The sequence below is a fragment of the Hermetia illucens genome, chromosome 6 (assembly GCF_905115235.1).
Source record: "Hermetia illucens chromosome 6, iHerIll2.2.curated.20191125, whole genome shotgun sequence".
In the NCBI taxonomy this organism is placed as follows: domain Eukaryota; kingdom Metazoa; phylum Arthropoda; class Insecta; order Diptera; family Stratiomyidae; genus Hermetia; species Hermetia illucens.
In genome coordinates this window covers 33,868,374-33,888,983 of record NC_051854.1, presented here as the reverse complement: position 1 = coordinate 33,888,983, position 20,610 = coordinate 33,868,374, and the positions used below count along the sequence as shown (strand labels likewise).

Here is a 20,610-nt window from a genome sequence, read left to right as displayed (position 1 = left end):
TGCACGAATTCTTGTGGCACGAAGTGTTGTCGTAAAGCATACCGGATGAGTTCGTGTGGCACACGGTCAAACGCTTTATCTAGATCCAGAAGTGCAATGTAAAGATGGCGATATTTGTCACGGTGTTTCTCCATGAGTAATCGCGCTGCGTGTATTGCGTCAGTAGTTCCGCAGTTTTTGACAAATCCGGCTTGATTCACGGTTATTTCAACGATTTCGCGAATACGGTTGTCAAGAATGCGTTCAAAAATCTTCATGGTATGGGAATGTAACCGGATCGAACGGTGATTTGAACATTCTGCTGGACTACCTTTTTTTAAGGTTTTGTGTGAAACAAAACCTTATTAGAATCGAGACGGTGTCTGTCTGTCCGTCTGTCCGTCTGTCTGTCTGTCTGTCTGTCACACCCGATTTATTCGGAAACGGCTAGACCAATTATCACGAAAATTGGTGAGAGTATGTAATCTGGTGTTCCCTTTAAATGCAGTAAGTGGCGCCATTTTGTGTCAAGTCTAAGGGGGGGCTCCCCATACATGTGAATGGAGGGTGCAAATTTTTTTTTCGCAGAATGTATCCATGAGGGGTATCAAATAAAAGGTCTTAATTAGTACTTTTCGAAACTGGTTCAATATTTGATATTGGGTGAAACATAGGGGAGTGAGAGCTCAAAATATGACCCCCAAAAAGTGTAACAGGTCTCGTTCTCAGAACCTATCCAACCGAAAAATCTGAAAAAAATCACAGTGGTGCATCTCTACGAAATCTAGGCCTCAAAATATATCCGGTTCCGATATCTGCACAAATAAAGTTAATAATAGTATATTTCCACATTTTAGAAATTTACCCGGCACCCCCCCCCCTTATGTTCATCCCAGAAGTACAACATTTAGCATGCATATAATGAAGAACACAGTACACAGTTTGGTCAAGTTTGAAGAAAATCCAATTATTACTAACAAAGTTATAGGGGGTAAAACTTTACCATTTTTTGTGAATTTCGGGCACTCTACAACCCGCATGACGTCATCATCACTTATCATTTCGTCAATACCACAACGAAATGAGTTGTTATGGATGGGGTCGCAAAGAATTATTTTGTTTTAGTTTTTTAATCATTTGTATGTGAATATCAATTACTCCAACCACACATGTGGGTATGTAGGTATATAGTATATGCGTGCTAATGAACTTTGCGGGTAGTGCCTAATTCAGACAGATATAAGAGGTAAATCGGAAATATGAGTACGATCAATTGATATACGTGCATATGTGTACAGTATTCGGAAATAGGCAGTTTGTTTGTATAGGGTGAGCGTAATGTGTACGTATGTCTCGTAGTTTGGAAAAATATAAAGGATTATGTTGGATTTGTAGCTATATACGGATATATAAGATGAACACAAAACCTTTATACCCGAAGCGCGAGCTTCCGGTATTCCGACTTGTTCCATATTGGAACAGTAGTACTTTCTTGCCAGTCAGATGATGTTCTTCCTTCCTGAATAACCCGATTAAAGAATTCACTAAGCCACAGTGTTGGGTCCCAGCTCTCCGCTTCCCAGAGCTCAGATGCGATGTCGTCAGGTCCTTTGGCTTTCCCTGCTTTCATTCCTTTTATTGCCTCCTCGACTTCAGTAGCGCTGACAGGGCCATTTATCCGTTGCGGCTCGACGGTTGGTAAGTAATGTACCGTTCTTGTCATTAACGCAACAAAAGTGTTCGATATCCTGTGTGCGTTCGTTACGGCTTTTAGCAAGTCGATACAGATCTCTCTCGCCATCCCAAGTGTCCAGTTTATCGTAAAGATTTTTGTAATGGTTCGCTCCGGTGACAGCGACTGCTTTCTTTGTTTCCAGCTTGGCATTCTTATAAATTTGCCAATTAACAAGTGTTTTATCGTCGAGAAATTTGTGGTAGAGACGTTTCTTTTCACGAACCTTCATTTCAACATCATCATTCCAAAGTTGCAAAATTTGAAAGTAGGGAATATACAAAATTTCTTATGAAGTTCCGATGAGTTCCCAAGCGGATCAAAAGCCCTTGTTTGGATTTTTTCTAAAAAATTATGTTCTTGTTTGGCCTTTCGCATGGCACAGAGTGGTATATAAATATAAAAGTGCCATTTGATAACCATCGTGTATTTTGTGTAACATTCTGGTTTCCAAAGCCTTTATATATTGGTCCTGTCTCATTGTCTTTTGGACAATTAATAGGCGCCCTGTATTCTTGTTGCCAAATATTGATGATTATTTTTGTTAAAAACATGTTTAGTCACCTCTTTGCAAACATCGCAATCAAATTCAAATGTTATTTGCATCTATTCAGCCACTTTATTATGAAAAGCCCAATTCTTTTACACGATATCGCGCTGACCTTACTGATATTGAATTGCTGGCAGCGTTTCTATTTTAGATACAAATATCCTTTATTTTCCGCTCATCTCTAAGCGAAGTTAACCTTTTACGAGCATAGGTGAAATTCCATTTGGAGTTAATTGTACTTTGGAAAACAAATTTCTATTTGATTGAAAATATATATATATATATATACTGGAAGGCGCCAGGAGTTGACAAGATTCACAACTTCTGGCTGAAGCGGTTCAAGAGCACTCACAGGATATTGGCAAATCAATTTAATCAGATGATTGCCGATCCTGAGTTAGTTCCACCATTTTTCACCAAGGGGATAACTTTCCTCATCCCCAAGGAACAGGGTGTCTCTTGCCCTTCAAAATGTCGACCAATTACTTGTCTTCCTACCATCTACAAGGTCTTCACTTCAGTTCTGTGCGCGAACATCTCAAAACATCTTGATGTTCATAAATTGATAGCTGAGGAGCAAAAAGGATGCGCAAAAGGCTCCCGAGGCTGCAAAGAACAGCTTATAATCGATACGGTAGCTGTAAAGCAGGCTGTCCACCAAAAACGAAACATCTCGACAGCCTACATCGATTATAAATCAGCCTTTGACTCCATATCACATTCGTGGTTGCTACAAGTGTTACGCTTGTATAAAATCAACCCGAATGTCGTTCTTCTACTGAGAACAGTAATGAAGAATTGGAGCACGAAGCTATCGGTATCCTCACAAACATCAGGAGAGATACCAATCAGGCGTGGCATTTTCCAAGGCGACTCTCTAAGCCCACTGTGGTTTTGTTTGGCTTTGAATCCACTATCCCATCTTTTGCATGAAAGCAAATACGGGTTCCAAGTCAAGCATGGCATATTGTCGAAATGTACATTAAGCCATTTAATGTACATTGACGACATCAAATTGTATGCCAAAGACGAGAACCAACTTCGCTCCTTGCTGGACATCACCATCCAGTTCAGCAGGGATATCGTCATGCAGTTGGGTTTGGAGAAATGTCGCATAAAAACAATTATTCGGGGAAAACACACCGACAACGAAGGATACAGCCAAAATAACATCCGAATTGAGGGCATGGATTCGGACGACGTCTACAAATACCTCGGCATATTGCAAGCAACAACACCTGCTGTAGCAATAATTAAATCTAAGTTGCTGGGGGAATTTGAGCGGCGTCTGGATCTTGTCCTTAAAACTGAGCTGTACGGGAAAAATAAAATCATGGCAATCAACACCTTTGCCATTCCCGTCCTTCTATACACTTTCGGTGTGATACAGTGGAGTAATACTGATTTAGAATCTGTCAATAGACGGGTAAGGGTAGTTCTTGCAAACAACAACATGCACAATAGAGCTGCCGAAAAATTGAGGATCACTATCCCACGTCATCAGGGAGGAAGGGGGGTACTTGATTTAAAAACGTTGCACTACAATCAAGTGCATTCTCTTCGTGAGTTTTTCTATGCGAAACAATCCTCTAGCCAAATACATCAGGCTACCGTCATGGCAGATAATAAATTATCTCCTTTGAACTTGAGAAGCAGAGAATGGGATCCCATGTCGAATGTTACTTCAGTCCAACAGAAGATCGACATGTGGAAAGAGAAACCCATTCACGGAGGTCATATAAAAATTTTTGTTGTTGTCAGGCATTGACATCGAAGCCTCCAACAAACGGTTGACAAATGGTGTACTTTTCTATGAGACCGAAGCATTCCTAACTTCAATTCAGGATGCTTCGCTCCCAACAAAAAATTATAAACGGTACATTCTTCACGACTCCTCAATCACCAACTCCAGTTGTAGGTTATGCAACTGTGAAGAGGAGACCATCCAGCACATAACATCTGCATGCAGGATGTTGAGCGGTACCGAGTACACCAATCGTCATAACTCCGTCTGCAAGATTCTCCATCAAAACCTTGCGTTGAAGTATAACTTAGTGGCAACCTACCATCCTTACTATAAGTATACTCCGCAGAGAATCTTGGAAAATGATCGGGTCAAATTACTGTGGGATCACACTATTGCCACCGACCACAGTGTTAATCATAACAGACCCGATCTAGTTCTGCTTCTGAAGGAAGAACGAGCGTGCTTTATAATCGATGTAGCCGTACCGTTGGACCGGAACACTATTGAAAAACAGCACGAAAAAATCCGGAACTACGGCCCCTTGGCAGACGATATGAAGCAGACTTGGAGACTACAAAAGATCGAAGTAGTCCCAGTAATAATTTCAGCGACGGGATTAGTCCCCCAGAACTTACATAAAGCGCTGAAAACGCTCGATCTTAGGGCTGGAGATGCAAAAAGCAGTTATCCTTGCAACCTGTGCTATAGTCCGAAGAGTCGGCTCGATCTAGGGATGGAGATGCAAAAAGCAGTTATCCTTGCAACCTGTGCTATAGTCCGAAGAGTCCTGTCCGGTAACAATCTGACTTAATGGGTTTCAGTCTTGATCCGCACTGTCTTCAATATAAGATCCATGTCTCTGTAGTGTAGAACCTCCGCGTCATTGGCTGAAGTGTTTGCGACACTCGGGATGTAGTAATACATTTTCGCATGGTCGCACACACTTTGCGTTAAAACGCATCATCGCTGTGATGCGGGCCTTTGGATGTTGCCTTCAGCCCATCCTTAGATTGGTCGCCCCTCGGTCCGGTTGGGCGGGAAGAGGGTCCGTGGGCTTTTTGAACTATATATATATATATCATAGGCTTTGACCGCATTCCAGGTCGCATTCACAGAGTATGCTGAGATTCTCCCAGACGCTAGGCCAAAGATCCCAAAACTGAAGTTTACTTCGGCAACTACTAACATCATTGCTGCCGTTGACAGAATTTTGGCTGATCGTTTGGCTAGCGAGATTACTGCTACAGAGGTTCACAGCCTGATCTACGTTGCAGCTGCCACGGTTATTCGTCTCCATAATCAACATCTTAGAGCGAATAACAGAGGTATGCGCAGAAGGACTTTACCGTTCTGGGTGTTTCGACTCAACAAAAGAGTCGAAAAGTTGAGAAAGGAGATTGGTCGTGTGACGCAAGCACTCCTTGGAAATCCATCACCAAGAGTGCACAGATGCGTTGCGAACATCATTGGAAACTACCATCTGTCCAATGATATGCCAATTGAAGAAATCCTCGAGGTGCTGAAGCAGAAACTTGCGGTATGCTCCAATCGCATCCGTAGGTATCAGAAAAGCTTTCAGCGAAGGACAGACAACACCTTGTTCTTCCAGAACCAACGGGGATTCTACAAAAATCTCACCAGCTCAGATAGGGAAAGTAACCTTAATCTGGATCAGGCAGAAGACTTCTGGAGAAGTGTTTGGAGCGAATCCAGCCGTTGCAATTTAGAAGCAGCGTGGCTCCCACACCTTATGCGTTCATGCGAGGCCCTCCCCGAAATGACCATGCCTGACGTAACTGAAGTCGACGTTAAAGCAGTCCTTGACAAGGCAGGTAACTGGAAGGCGCCAGGAGTTGACAAGATTCACAACTTCTGGCTGAAGCGGTTCAAGAGCACTCACAGGATATTGGCAAATCAATTTAATCAGATGATTGCCGATCCTGAGTTAGTTCCACCATTTTTCACCAAGGGGATAACTTTCCTCATCCCCAAGGAACAGGGTGTCTCTTGCCCTTCAAAATGTCGACCAATTACTTGTCTTCCTACCATCTACAAGGTCTTCACTTCAGTTCTGTGCGCGAACATCTCAAAACATCTTGATGTTCATAAATTGATAGCTGAGGAGCAAAAAGGATGCGCTAAAGGCTCCCGAGGCTGCAAAGAACAGCTTATAATCGATACGGTAGCTGTAAAGCAGGCTGTCCACCAAAAACGAAACATCTCGACAGCCTACATCGATTATAAATCAGCCTTTGACTCCATATCACATTCGTGGTTACTACAAGTGTTACGCTTGTATAAAATCAACCCGAATGTCGTTCTTCTACTGAGAACAGTAATGAAGAATTGGAGCACGAAGCTATTGGTATCTTCGCAAACATCAGGAGAGATACCAATCAGGCGTGGCATTTTCCAAGGCGACTCTCTAAGCCCACTGTGGTTTTGTTTGGCTTTGAATCCGCTATTCCATCTTTTGCATGAAAGCAAATACGGGTTCCAAGTCAAGCATGGCATATTGTCGAAATGTACATTAAGCCATTTAATGTACATTGACGACATCAAATTGTATGCCAAAGACGAGAACCAACTTCGCTCCTTGCTGGACATCACCATCCAGTTCAGCAGGGATATCGGCATGCAGTTGGGTTTGGAGAAATGTCGCATAAAAACAATTGTTCGGGGAAAACACACCGACAACGAAGGATACAGCCAAAATAACATCCGAATTGAGGGCATGGATTCGGACGACGTCTACAAATACCTCGGCATATTGCAAGCAACAACACCTGCTGTGGCAATAATTAAATCTAAGTTGCTGGGGGAATTTGAGCGGCGTCTGGATCTTGTCCTTAAAACTGAGCTGTACGGGAAAAATAAAATCATGGCAATCAACACCTTTGCCATTCCCGTCCTTCTATACACTTTCGGTGTGATACAGTGGAGTAATACTGATTTAGAATCTGTCAATAGACGGGTAAGGGTAGTTCTTGCAAACAACAACATGCACAATAGAGCTGCCGAAAAATTGAGGATCACTATCCCACGTCATCAGGGAGGAAGGGGGGTACTTGATTTAAAAACGTTGCACTACAATCAAGTGCATTCTCTTCGTGAGTTTTTCTATGCGAAACAATCCTCTAGCCAAATACATCAGGCTACCGTCATGGCAGATAATAAATTATCTCCTTTGAACTTGAGAAGCAGAGAATGGGATCCCATGTCGAATGTTACCTCAGTCCAACAGAAGATCGACATGTGGAAAGAGAAACCCATTCACGGAGGTCATATAAAAAATTTGTTGTTGTCAGGCATTGACATCGAAGCCTCCAACAAATGGTTGACAAATGGTGTACTTTTCTATGAGACCGAAGCATTCCTAACTTCAATTCAGGATGCTTCGCTCCCAACAAAAAATTATAAACAGTACATTCTTCACGACTCCTCAATCACCAACTCCAGTTGTAGGTTATGCAACTGTGAAGAGGAGACCATCCAGCACATAACATCTGCATGCAGGATGTTGAGCGGTACCGAGTACACCAATCGTCATAACTCCGTCTGCAAGATTCTCCATCAAAACCTTGCGTTGAAGTATAACTTAGTGGCAACCTACCATCCTTACTATAAGTATACTCCGCAGAGAATCTTGGAAAATGATCGGGTCAAACTACTGTGGGATCACACTATTGCCACCGACCACAGTGTTAATCATAACAGACCCGATCTAGTTCTGCTTCTGAAGGAAGAACGAGCGTGCTTTATAATCGATGTAGCCGTACCGTTGGACCGGAACACTGTTGAAAAACAGCACGAAAAAATCCGGAACTACGGCTCCTTGGCAGACGATATGAAGCAGACTTGGAGACTATAAAAGATCCGAGTAGTCCCAGTAATAATTTCAGCGACGGGATTAGTCCCGCAGAACTTACATAAAGCGCTGAAAACGCTCGATCTTAGGGCTGGACTATACATGGAGATGCAAAAAGCAGTTATCCTTGCAACCTGTGCTATAGTCCGAAGAGTCCTGTCCGGTAACAATCTGACCTAATGGGTTTCAGTCTTGATCCGCACTGTCTTCAATATAAGATCCATGTCTCTGTAGTGTAGAACCTCCGCGTCATTGGCTGAAGTGTTTGCGACAATCGGGATGTAGTAATACATTTTCGCATGGTCGCACACACTTTGCGTTAAAACGCATCATCGCTGTGATGCGGGCCTTTGGATGTTGCCTTCAGCCCATCCTTAGGTTGGTCGCCCCTCGGTCCGGTTGGGCGGGAAGAGGGTCCGTGGGCTTTTTGATCGTCTCATACATAAATTAATTAAAAATCAACTAACTGATAAATAAATAGGTACTTATCCCGCCGTAAAACCACAAAACTTAGTCGAAATCAACATAACTAATCCAAAAATCAATGTAGAACACGTGCACGTCCAAAGAACTATTTTATGACAAAATAGCAGCGGCCACTATGAACATCCTTCCATGAGTAAAGCATCCCATCGTACGTGAAATTGTTTTTTCTGGATTTAGTTAAATATAGAAGTGATATTGTGCTTAGTTCACATTACCCTCCCCCCCCCCCCTTTTAAATGGTGTTAATCTTCCACGTTAGCATTACCATTACTTTTTTGTCGGTCAAAGTCATCGTTCCTACGTAAAACTAATTAAAGAGAAGTAGGTAATTCCATAGAAAATATATTTGAAAATGGATTTCCCAAAAGCCATATATATATGTATATTCGGTTCAATTAAAAATAATTAAAAGTATGTGTTAATAACAACAGAAAAATATGTACTGAACTCATGCAGAATTAAACGCCAAATTTAATGCATTCAAATCTCTAGCGTCCAACGACTCTTGCAAATCACGACGGCCCATCAATGATACAACCATTCTCAAGGTACTCCAAATAGTATTCGACATTTGATTGGAACTCTCCGTTGCCGCGGCAAGGCCAGAACGGGTGAAAGAAGTGGCTTGCATATTTAATGCGGTCAGCAAATGTTCCACTGATTCCTTGTAAGCTTTCAAATTCATGCAAATGATTCCAACATTGTATCGAGCACGTATAAACCCAGGTTCGATTTCAAGAGCCCTCTGATATGCATCCACAGCTTCTACTGACCGATTCCCATTCGCCAAACTTGCCCCAAGACGATTCCAAATTTTCGCGTTATCCGGCCGAACTTGAGCCGCAGCACGGAAACAGTCAACTGCCTTATCATATTCTGATGAAAGATTAAAAAGAACACCTAAGGCTTCTTGAATATCTGCATCGATTTCATTTGGATTTTGTTTTACTGCTTCAAGGAATATATTTTGAATTTCTTTTAATTCTGGTCCGCGAATTATTGAACTGGTTACTGATCCTTCCTCAAATGATATAAGATTCGATGGTACAAGATGTTTGTAACCAGGGTTGGAATGTAACCAGGTGACCAGAACTTTCAGTGCTTGACTTTGCAGACTCTCATTTGTGTAAGAAACTGCCAAGGCCATTAAAACTGACGGATTGTTCGGATTCAGCTCCAAAGACTTTTTCAGAGCAGCAATAGCGTTAGGATCCTGCAAATAATCTACATCATTAAGAGCGAACATTTCAAATAAATCATTTTACCATTTCGTTTTCAGCCTGTGATTTACCTAACAATTCCCAAACTTCCGCATTTTCAGGACTTTGTTTAGCGGCTGCTTCGAAGCATAAAACTGCACTCGGTATGTCCCCTTGTTTTAAGAACTCCTTCCCCTTTTCAAGGGCATTTTCGTCCTTAAGCATCGGGTTTTCCTCAGAAAAACTATACTCCTTCATTCAAAACATAGTATAAACATCAAAAACACAGAAAGAATTGATAAATTACCTTGTATGGGTCATAATAATCAGTGAATTCACTTAGCCACGGATGTTCAGCATCATTATCTTCTGATATTTTCTTCCATTCATCTTGTAATTTATCCCAGAATTTTTGGTTATATTCTTCAGATCTCGCAGCTGTAATGATCATCCTTCACAATGAGTTTATTGGAAACTATGAACCTACCCTCGTCCATTTTATTGTTTTCAAATTCCTCTAGCCATTTCGCCGAAAGCGCTTCATCAGATTTTAAAGGTTCATTGTTTGAAATCACAGGACCATCTAAAATAGCCCCGTCAACTGAATCTTGAAATCTGGCAAACTAAATTGATATAGTAAAGGTTTTGCTTTTGTCCGAAATGTGGATTTATCTGCATACCTCATTATAATTTATTGAAGAAGCTAATCCATCGGTAGTCTCTCCCTGTAATTTGGACCAAAACAATAGATCAGATTTTTCATTACCGGTAGAGATTTGCTGTTTGCATTCGTTAAAGATTAGCAAAAAAAATTGTTCACAAAGTCACAAATTCACCCATATTATAACCATCAATATTCAAAACCGGGCAAAGCAAAGAAAATGCCTACACTTCTAAGTGAAGTAATTATCATTTGCAAAAATCATGGTTCACTATTCTTTGCCTGTATATTGGATCTTTTGCTTTTTTCTTTTCATGCATGTGTCCATTCTTTGTAATATGAGATATCACATTACATACTAGACTCATTTTCCATGTGCTACTGAGAGCAACCAGGAATAATACTAGCAAAGAACAGCCTCTACGTGATCTTGGTACTGAGATAACTACATTTCCACATTTTAGACAAGACAGCGAAAGCGGGTCTAGCGTTAGCTGCCACCGTCGATAGAAACCACGCTTCGTAGATATACAAAGAAGATAGGCAAAGTGCGATGACCCGCCAGAATGGGAACCTTAGTTTTCTTGGTATTTATCTTCAGGAGTCATCGTCCATTGAACTCCTCCACGTCCTCCGAACAAGGCACCGTGCTGAAAGTCACCGAAACAAGAAGAAATAATATCGGTGACAAGATACAACCCTAGCGGACTCCACTTTGCACCTCAAAATATTCTGAAATTTTACTTCGATGCAGCATGTGATATTTTGCATCATATTTCGCTCTGATATAGCTATTAGTTTCTCCGAAATGCCCCTCCTACGTCAAGCATGCCAGATAGAATTCCTCTTCATACTATCGGCAGCTTTCTCGAAATCGATGAAGAGTAGGTGCAGAGAAGATCTAAATTCCACGCACTGTTCCAAAATGATCAGTAGGTTGTTGATGTGGTTAATGCAGGAGGATCCGGAGCGGAAACCAGCCTCCTTTCTGTCGGTCGATCAAGCTCTCGAGGTGTTCTTTGATGGCTTATTTTAGCTATTATCTTTGCGACGGCAAGGAGCTTGCAAATACCGCTCCAGTTATCACACCCAAAATGGATGCCCTTCTCTTGAATTTTAACGGAACCTCACCGGATGTGATATGGTTAAGGACCATGAAGTGTTCTGTTGCTCTGCTGTTGCTTCAGCTGCTCTCTCCAGAACTATCGAAAGATTTGCTACCACATGCAAACTCTTTCCAGATGCGGTATACACTACTAAACTCATTGCATTCTACGGCATCTTCTGATGATTTTGATTTGTAAACATTACATTGCGCTGGATTTAATGTTTACAAATCAAGAACCCTTTCCTCCCTGATAACGTGTTATGATGATTCTCAAATTTTCGGCACTGGGTTTCGGAATGTACATACACCCCTTGATAATGATCCACCGTGACAAACCTGGCATTCTGGGTTATAGTCCAGTCAGCCGAAAATCGGGTGAGACCTCCGAATTCTTTCAGTCAACATCGATTGCCATAAAATTTGGGGTGGGATAGAGGGTGGCATAAGAAACAAAAGTCATATAGCGTTGATGTGCGCCTCCCTCCGGAAAGGGTGTGGTACCCCCTATAAAGGGTGGAATTTTTTTCAAAATAACCACAGATATTGATTTTTCATACAAGTATGTTTTCAACCGTTTTTCGCAAATTCGAAAACCATGCATTTTATGTAGAAATAATATTAAGCACCAACAAAGCATATTAAATAACAAAAAGAGTGGATATTCTTATTTTTTTGTATGTACAATATGGACAGAGTTATGGCTCCTCAAACGTAAATTCGTAATGTCTAAAAAAATTAACATTTTCTAGGTCAAATAACGCAAAATCAGTAACTTTCACCATAGTGGAAATTGATCTAAAGCTCTTTTAAAGTGCTTGAAAAGGCCTTTAAAATTAGGTATGATAGAAATCAGTGGGGTAAATAATAACGGAGTTATGATTAAAATAATGTAATTACCTGAATTTTAGATATAAAAATTAATAAAAACTAGGTTTTATTTTCTCATATAAATTGTAAGCAAGTCGAAACCTTTGAGAATGCAAAATCCAGAAAAGTCCAGGGTAGTGTGCACACAAAAGGAAATTTATCATTACTTTGGTGAGGGAAGCAGAAACAGCCGCAGATAGCAATGAATTCAGAGCCATGTCCTCAGAGCGACATATGTTGGTGCAATATCTTACGTGCTGCGGCCTCAGAGGATTTTGAGGTCCAAAGCAGAGTCCGACAGGGCTGCATCTTATCACCGATGTCATTTCTTCTAATTATCGATGTCCGGAGGACTTGTAGGAGTTCAATTGATAATGATATCTTTTCTCAAACTACTCCACTATGCTGATAACATCTGTTTGCCCTCCCACTGGGTCATAAGCCTCGGTGAAATGACTCTGAATTTGGAAAGAGAGGCAAGTAGAGTTGGACCGAAGATAAACGCCAATAAAAACAAGTTTCTCATTCTGACGGGAAATATAACCATTCCTATCTACATTAATGGGCAAAACATCGGAGGCGTTGATTAATTTGTACCTAGAAAGCGTCGGCATGTCCCATTTTTGCTGCTTTGATCAAAATCTGGAAATACAGTTATCTTAACACTAACACAAAGTTGAGATTGTTCTATGCTATAGTTCTTTCTGTGCTATATGAGGATAGCATATGGAAAGTGACCACCACCGTTACTCAAAAGGTCAATCAACATCGGTTTGCAATGTGTTACGAGTACCTTGTCCTGATACAATTTCAAACGAACAACTTCGTCGGCGGGCGTGTTAATCAGAAGGAAAAGCGACAACTCCATTGTTGACTACGCCAGGCAGTGAGATTTGGAATCCAAACGAGTGGGTTCCACTAGAAACAAATGGCGCCGAACAGTGGATCAATGCAAACATCTTGGAAAGTCCTGGAAGGAACTGAAACACATTTCAACAAACCGTCAATGATATTGCGTAGCCGTGGTTGAGGCACTATGCCGCATTCAGGGGTAAATGACAACCATGTTATATTTTTCATAAGCCCCAGTGTGTTGCTCTTTTATTATCCAATTTCATTGAATTCCGAATGTTTATTCCAGAAACAACTCACATATACCCCTAGACCACTTTCACCGGTTACCGGTTACCGGTTACTCCCTCAATTACTCTAAGAATCAACAACTATTATATTTTTTTGGATCGCTGTTTCTACTTTTTTTCAAACCCGTCGTTTATCTAGACTTTCGAGCATTTCCTGTTTTTCCAACATTTAATTTCCTAACAGAGAAGATAAAGTATATCCGGCAATCGTACTCAACAATTCTTAACTGTGACACATCAACAGGAATTGTACCACCGTAGACAAAAAACTGCCATCCATTTAGTTGCCCATAATGTCACACACTACTGGTGTGAAGTGAAATGGACTGTAAATAAATATTTTTATGATAAACTAAGGATTAAATCCTGGATTTAGAGAAGTAGTGAACTGGAAGAAAGTTTTTCAGGTCGAATTTGAAATAGAAATATTGCAATGAAATTTACTCGCATTCATAATTATTCAAGGTACGACAACTAGGAATTTCTGGTAAAGGAAATAAACCATTATTCTGTAAGAAAAGAGATGAATGACTTACTATTAATAATAATGGATTAGACAAGTGTCGAATCCAAGCCATCCCAAAGGTCATCACGAGCCGCATGCCGGACATAACATTGGTGACCTCCACATCGAAGCTATGACCGAGACAGACTTCTACAAGTACCTAGGAATTCTGCAAGGAATCCATGCTCGAGTTGGTGATCTGAAGGATGAATTCCTGCGACGTGTAAAGCTGGTGCTGAAATTGCATCTCTCGGGGAAGAATTAAATAAGCGCTTTGAATGTATTCGCTATTCCTTCACTGGCTTAGACATTCGGAATATTGCCGTGAACGAAGACCGATCTGGAAAACGTCCAGCGGCGGATACGGACAACTATGTCCAAATTCCGAATGCATCATCCAAAGTCTGCCATGGAGCGGATGAACCTGCCTCGTGACATCGAAGGTAGGGGCGTGGTTGACGTGGCGGCACAACATCATCGCCAAGTCGACTCGCTGCGCGCTTATTTTTACAGCAAAGAGCAGGCTCACTGTCTCCAGTGAGATTTGAACCGCGACATTCCGTACGCCAACCTTGCGCTCTAACCACTCAGCGGACATACTATTGTTATCAAAAAATAAAAAAAAATGCTATGCCATTCGCCCGAAAATAGGCTTGCAATGCATCTAATATACTACTGGCGCCTTTTACGATGCATTCAATATACTACAGGTCTTTGAACTGGAAAAATACAAGGAGCAACTGCATCAAGTGCGAAAGTTTCACCGTTCCCGTAGTTTACAAATGGAAAAATGTATGAACGCTATCGCGGCCGTTTGATTGTGGATAAAATCCGGCTTTACAGGCTGCGTTGGACAGGTCATTTGGTCTGCCTGGGTGAGGATGATTCAGCTCAGAAAGTCGATAGGTCGATATACATGGTAGCCAAAGATTTGGTAGATCCTGCCTCAGATAATGCGAGTGGGTAGGCCAAACAGCTACTAAGGATATCGTATTGATGAACCTCGGGGCAAAAGTGAGATGTTTGGAATTCCTTATTAAAACTAACCTAGACCAGCCGCTGGTGTTGCGTCATTGATAATGATGTTGATTCTGTATATTTGGAAGGTGAGGGAATTTTTTTTCAAATGAAATCTGTAAAAGTAGTTGTATTTGTAGATTTTCTGTTTATTTATTTATCAAACAAAAACCCACAAATTAGATGATCTAAAGTTCAACTTGACATAGATCCTTCACTCCAAGATCACGCTAATTCTCAAATTAGTCAGTAAGCTTTCTCCCAATCTTTTTTAAAAAATAGGATCCAACGAAAAATCCAAATCCAGAATCAACATACCATCATATGCTGAATAATAACAAATTAAAAAAGAGGGAAGATAAATGTTACATTTAGAACAAGTTTATGCAGAAAAGTTCTGATAACCGTTATAGTTGCGGAACTCAAATCAGGAGTTCTGCAAATACAAATCCAAAAACAGCAAACCAAAAAAAATTAAATATAAAGTATTTTTTATAAAATAAATCAATTGTTACTCCAATATTTCAGCAAGCGATATATGATATTCAGTTCCCTAACTCGGTTTTGAAAGCAATAACATCCCCTTTCAAACTTAAGGTGGGTTGGTTTAGTTTCATAAGTGACAACAAAGGGAAAACAGACGGGAAATCCTAACTATTCTTGTAATCCTAATGTATTATATCATACGAAAGGTTGCATCTTAAAATAACAATACCGTCAATTGGAAAGCGTACAAAGGAATATGGGTGAAACAATATATGGTTGCTGAAGACGTAACGAAGCAGTTGACGTATTATGTCCCAAATGGAAGTTAATGGTAGCCATATTCATATAATACCGAAATTATGAATCAAATAAATCAACACTGTTCTGAAACCACTTTGGAAAAATTGTGTCTAGGAAAGGAAGCAGATGTCTGTGCTCAAAGTCAGTCCAGTTAAATAAAATGCTTGATGTAAAATGCGTCGATTATAAATATGAGTCGAATCTAATTAAATATTAATTAATTGAGAATAGACTTTACATGGAAGTTATAGAAGGAGTTGTCCATCCAGCCATGGAAATAGTGTGAAACTCCATACAACGGAAGCCAAAGGAGAACTACAGAACAGTCTTCGCGAAGCGTTAACAATGAGGAACGCTCACCACTCCCAGTATGATCTTACATCGGCTATCGAGAGTCGTCAGGAAGCACATGGAACGTCAACCATGATATAATGACGGTATACGAGCTCTGCTGCTTAGTCTGATGACAGAAAGAAGCTTCAAAACAAGAAAAAACAACGAAAGAAAAAAATTCAAGACAACGGGAGAAATATCATGATCCGCTGCAGGAGATGACAGGAAGAACGCATCGAGCAAGTGGTAAAGCGGTAGAACCTTAAGCGAATGGACAGTCATTTGCAAAACAAGCATAAGGCCGCACCAAAGTTCAAGACCCTACGTACTATAGAAAAATTCCGTTTTCTATTTTCAAACTACAGTTTAAAATTTTTTCCCCACAAAATCATAGGAGTGACAGCGATTCTACAGGTTAATGAATTTACCGTAGAACTAGAGGAGCGAATATTGAAATACAGAAATGCTGTGAATTTTCACCGTGTCAACTCGAAGCTCCGTTATGCATAGAAAAATCCTTCTATTTATAACGAAAATCATATAACAAAATTGAGAGGATTTTCTGACGGAGTTGTAGGCCGTCCTTCCAAGCAATAGGGGGAATAAGATGAAATCAGCAGATCTAGTAGGCGATTTTAGTTACCAAATGTCAATCCTATAGAAAATTGTTTGGGCTTGAAACTCAGAATAGCAACCAACCAGCTCATTGTGCGACTCGAAAATATAAGGTGATTATTCATATTGGAATGCCCGGTGCAAATTGTGTGAATATCAACAGGTATTTATCAACAATGGATGAAATTGGATTACATATTACAGTAATATCAGATACTGCAAAGCGGGATATTATCAAAAAAAAATTTTATTTAGGAAGCTGCTGAAGAAGGCCTTCATAGTCGGTCGTTACATAAATATATGTAGGAACTGATCAACATTCACACCTTTCACAGGTCACATGGAGAACTTTAATTGATTTTCAGTTCTCTTTGCCTCTAGATCTAGATCTGAAGGCATTTGTACAAAATCCGTGACACTGCGAAAAGACAAACAGACGTCAAGAAAACTTTAAGTGTCTGTAAATTTTGGCACAATGTTTTTATTTTGCCATAAAGATGATACATTCAGAACCTTTTAAAAGGAGATGGAATTGTCCCTTCCTACTTCATTATTTAATCACAAAAGTGGGCTAAGACCAAATCGTGATGTAGACACAATTGGGAAAGTACAGTTAAACAAAATTTACTACAACTACTACTACTATTTAACACTACATTTACTTTTGTGCCTATAAAATCAAAGTACAACAATTTCTACAATTGGACCAAATAAATACAACGTGCAACTGTACGCAACCACTATAATTACAACTATACAATTACATTAAAAGCTAGTAGTTTTAATCGGCTTTTGGGTCGCTTCCCAATAACTTGAATGTTTAAGCGGAATACATAACCATATCATCGAATGCGCCTCTCTCACAATTTATCCATGATTAATGGAATAGACTATACACCATTTCCACTTTATATTAACGATATTAAATTAATAAGTTTCTAATTCAAAGTAACTACTTTCCAAATCAAATTAACGACGTTTCACAACGTTGCTTTGAAAACTTTGCAAACAAAATTCACATTTTTCCAACTCAAATTTAAAGCATCAAATTAGAACGTAATTTAGAAAAAAACTATAAATGGAAGATATGACCACACTACCATTGTAACATATTTTATATGAAACGTGATTTCGAAATTTAGTTATACTTTTCATAGCAGTGATTTTCCAATGTGATATTCTTCTTTTGAATTTTTAGGCAATGAATTTAGAAAATCGAAGATTCGACGTAAATTTGACATGAAAAAATACTAATTTGATTTGAAAAATATTAATTCCATTTGGAAAGTCGTAAAATTTCTTTGAAAAGGTATGAAGTCAGGGTGGAAAGCCGTTAATATGATTTGGAAACATGTTAATTTCCATTTCTTCAGGAACGAAATAGAATTTGAAATAGAAATGCTATATGTCGCCGACGTCCTTTTCGGACGTGATCGTAGTGTGTGATCCCATTGAGCCAATACAAAATCTTTATTTCAATTACCGCCAGAAGGTGTTCATCCTTTTTGATATCCTGCCAGCAATCGGACAAGGCGAACGACGTTGTAGTAGATTTTTGATCCAAACTACTTAAATTGTTCTCTTCTCGCAAGCCGTTGTCAACCATATGAGGAATGGCATAGTGCACTATAATTATGTCCAAACGACAAAATTCGCAGTTGATATGGCGTTACATCCTTCGTAGCCAATTTGCAAGAGAGGCATCTTGAAGTTATAGGCACTTATTTCACGCTGATCACAACTAGATAACTAAGATTACCCTGAACATAAAAATCGATGATTTTCCATCGACGCAAATGTCAACGGGAGCGATGGCCTAATACGTTAAATGGTGATTTGAGAACCTTTTGATTCCAGCCGGGCAGTAAAAATAGTCCATTCCAAATTTTCACCTAATTTCGATATTGAGAACGGGATTTTTGTGGATTTAATTTCACAATTGAAGCACACATGTACCATACGTGACGCAACGCAGGCAACTGACTAACTGTTAGGCGAAATCCAACGAAGGCTTCAATAACAAAAAGAGGAGAATAGTTTTTGGGCAAGAAACGGGGTTGAAAAGGCGCGGAGTTTGCTAATTATTCAAAAAGCATTTCCCCCAAACAAACGAAATCTTTCCAATTTCTTTACCAAGAGCAGAAAAATTTACGTCTTTCAAAAGCGATCAAATTATCGACAATTAAAAAACATATCAACCTAAAAAAAGCTAAGGTGCTGAATGATTTCATTACAAGAAAACCGATTAAAAAGTTGTTAATAAAATTAATACTTAATTTACGTTAAGATCGCAAATCTCGATGAGACCAGAAAAAATCACAGCCTTTTTTTTCCTATGGATCAATAAAACTGATTTCAATTCTGTACATATTTAAAACGTCATCCTTAATCATCGATTTGAATTTCGCCGGTAAAATGTGCGACGATTAAGCGTATGCCTAGAATTTTCTTCGAAATTAGATGTGCCTTACAGTTCTACACCTCAATATTTGTACAAGCATTTGATAAAGCTTGGTACGAAGGTCTATTGAAAAAGTTGTTTCCTGTAGAAATGTATTGCATTTTAGAATCTTCCCTTGTTTATTACACGTTTTTCGCAAGGTACAGGCATAAATTCGCCAAGCCCGTAGCGCCGTGCCGAACTTCAAGTTCACTTTGGGCCTGTTCACACACAGTAGCCTCGTAGACTCGATATTCGCAACAATTCTGAGTTTCCCTGCATGTCTGATTCGCAGCCTGCTTGATAACAGAACACGTAATGATGCATTGCCGGTTCTGAACTACAGTCCGGTACCATGCCCGGGCCAGTAGTCCATATTTAACCTGTTGTGTTTTCTTTACTCATAATAATAATCGTTGACGCGACAGTTCAATTAGATCTGGGCCTCGAAACGCGTTAGAGCACCTCATTGCAGGCGGTTGTGATACACTACAAATCTATGGTACACTGTAGAAGGCAATGTGATCAGCATCGTGTCCGCCCGCGATTATTAACTTGATTTGACTCGGGTACTCACTCGCAACTGATTCGACTGACTGGATTTCGACTACCAATCCAGTTACGATACAAATCTTTTTGCCAACTGGCCAACTGTGAGATTCGACCCGCCATCTTCCACTACAACAGCATAGTGCTTTAACCACTAAGCCATCTAGACCTTACAATTTTCTACTACTTCTAAGAAAATACAAATGGAATTCCGTCCTCTGAGTTGAAAGCTGTGGGATGTTCATTGAGAACTTACATTTTGGTTTACATCAAAAAACTCTTGAACCCATTGAACATTTTTTTGCTGTACATGACCAGGTGGGGGTAGCCTTGTATTCCAAAACTGAAAAATCAAAAGTCATTATAAGTGTGTGGGGATTATGGGACATTCTGACCTCATTAAAATCCATATTGCCTGCCTGGTTATCTGAATTTTTCTCAAAAGAATATTCCCTTATCCATTCTGCGCCGCTATTTACTTCATCTATTACAAGTGGAGCTTTAACAACATTTGCCTGGAAGTTATGTGCATCCATCTCACGCATTTCTTGCAGCAACGCATCCATCCGAAATGTCTGGAGATAAAAAACAACCTTTGAACTGTGTTCACTTTTGCGATCTCATTCTAAAGCGAATTCCTGGGCAAAGTACCTGAGTGGGTGCGTTAATTTGTCCTAGAAACTCATTCACCAGTTGATCCTCAGAAAGAACGTCTCGTGAAATTAGTCCTTGACTTCCGCGGCCAAGACCTTCATCCTTATACGCAGAGTCCCTGGTCACATGAGTCCCCAGTCTCACTAGAGGGTTTGCACCCCCGCAGTCGGGCTCAACTAACTGGCGAAGGGACATCCTAATTGAAGACTGTTTAGTTCCACCTTTCAACTTTTAAGAACCTTAACACGAAAGAGGAATTTTTAACAAGGGATCCAGGCCACAACTCAACTCGGTTTTATCTTCCAAGATCTGACTGTCACTGCAATCAGCTGTTGCGGAATTATAAGGCTGTCGGTTCGAATCTCCACTTGC

General features: G+C 40.1%; 1 protein-coding gene across 1 annotated transcript; it reads right to left on the bottom strand.

Annotated features, from left to right (window-relative positions):
• Window positions 1–8,715: 8,715 nt before the first annotated feature.
• LOC119658916 (peroxisomal targeting signal 1 receptor) lies at window positions 8,716–20,572 on the bottom strand. Its single transcript, XM_038066731.1, has 8 exons — window positions 20,236–20,572; window positions 19,980–20,159; window positions 19,841–19,927; window positions 10,242–10,286; window positions 10,049–10,184; window positions 9,869–9,999; window positions 9,628–9,813; window positions 8,716–9,575 (listed from the first exon to the last, which is right to left on the bottom strand). Exons 1-8 carry the CDS (start codon window positions 20,431–20,433, stop codon window positions 8,811–8,813), a joined length of 1,728 nt encoding a protein of 575 aa, XP_037922659.1. The 5' UTR covers window positions 20,434–20,572; the 3' UTR covers window positions 8,716–8,810.
• Between the last annotated feature and the right edge of the window lie 38 nt (window positions 20,573–20,610).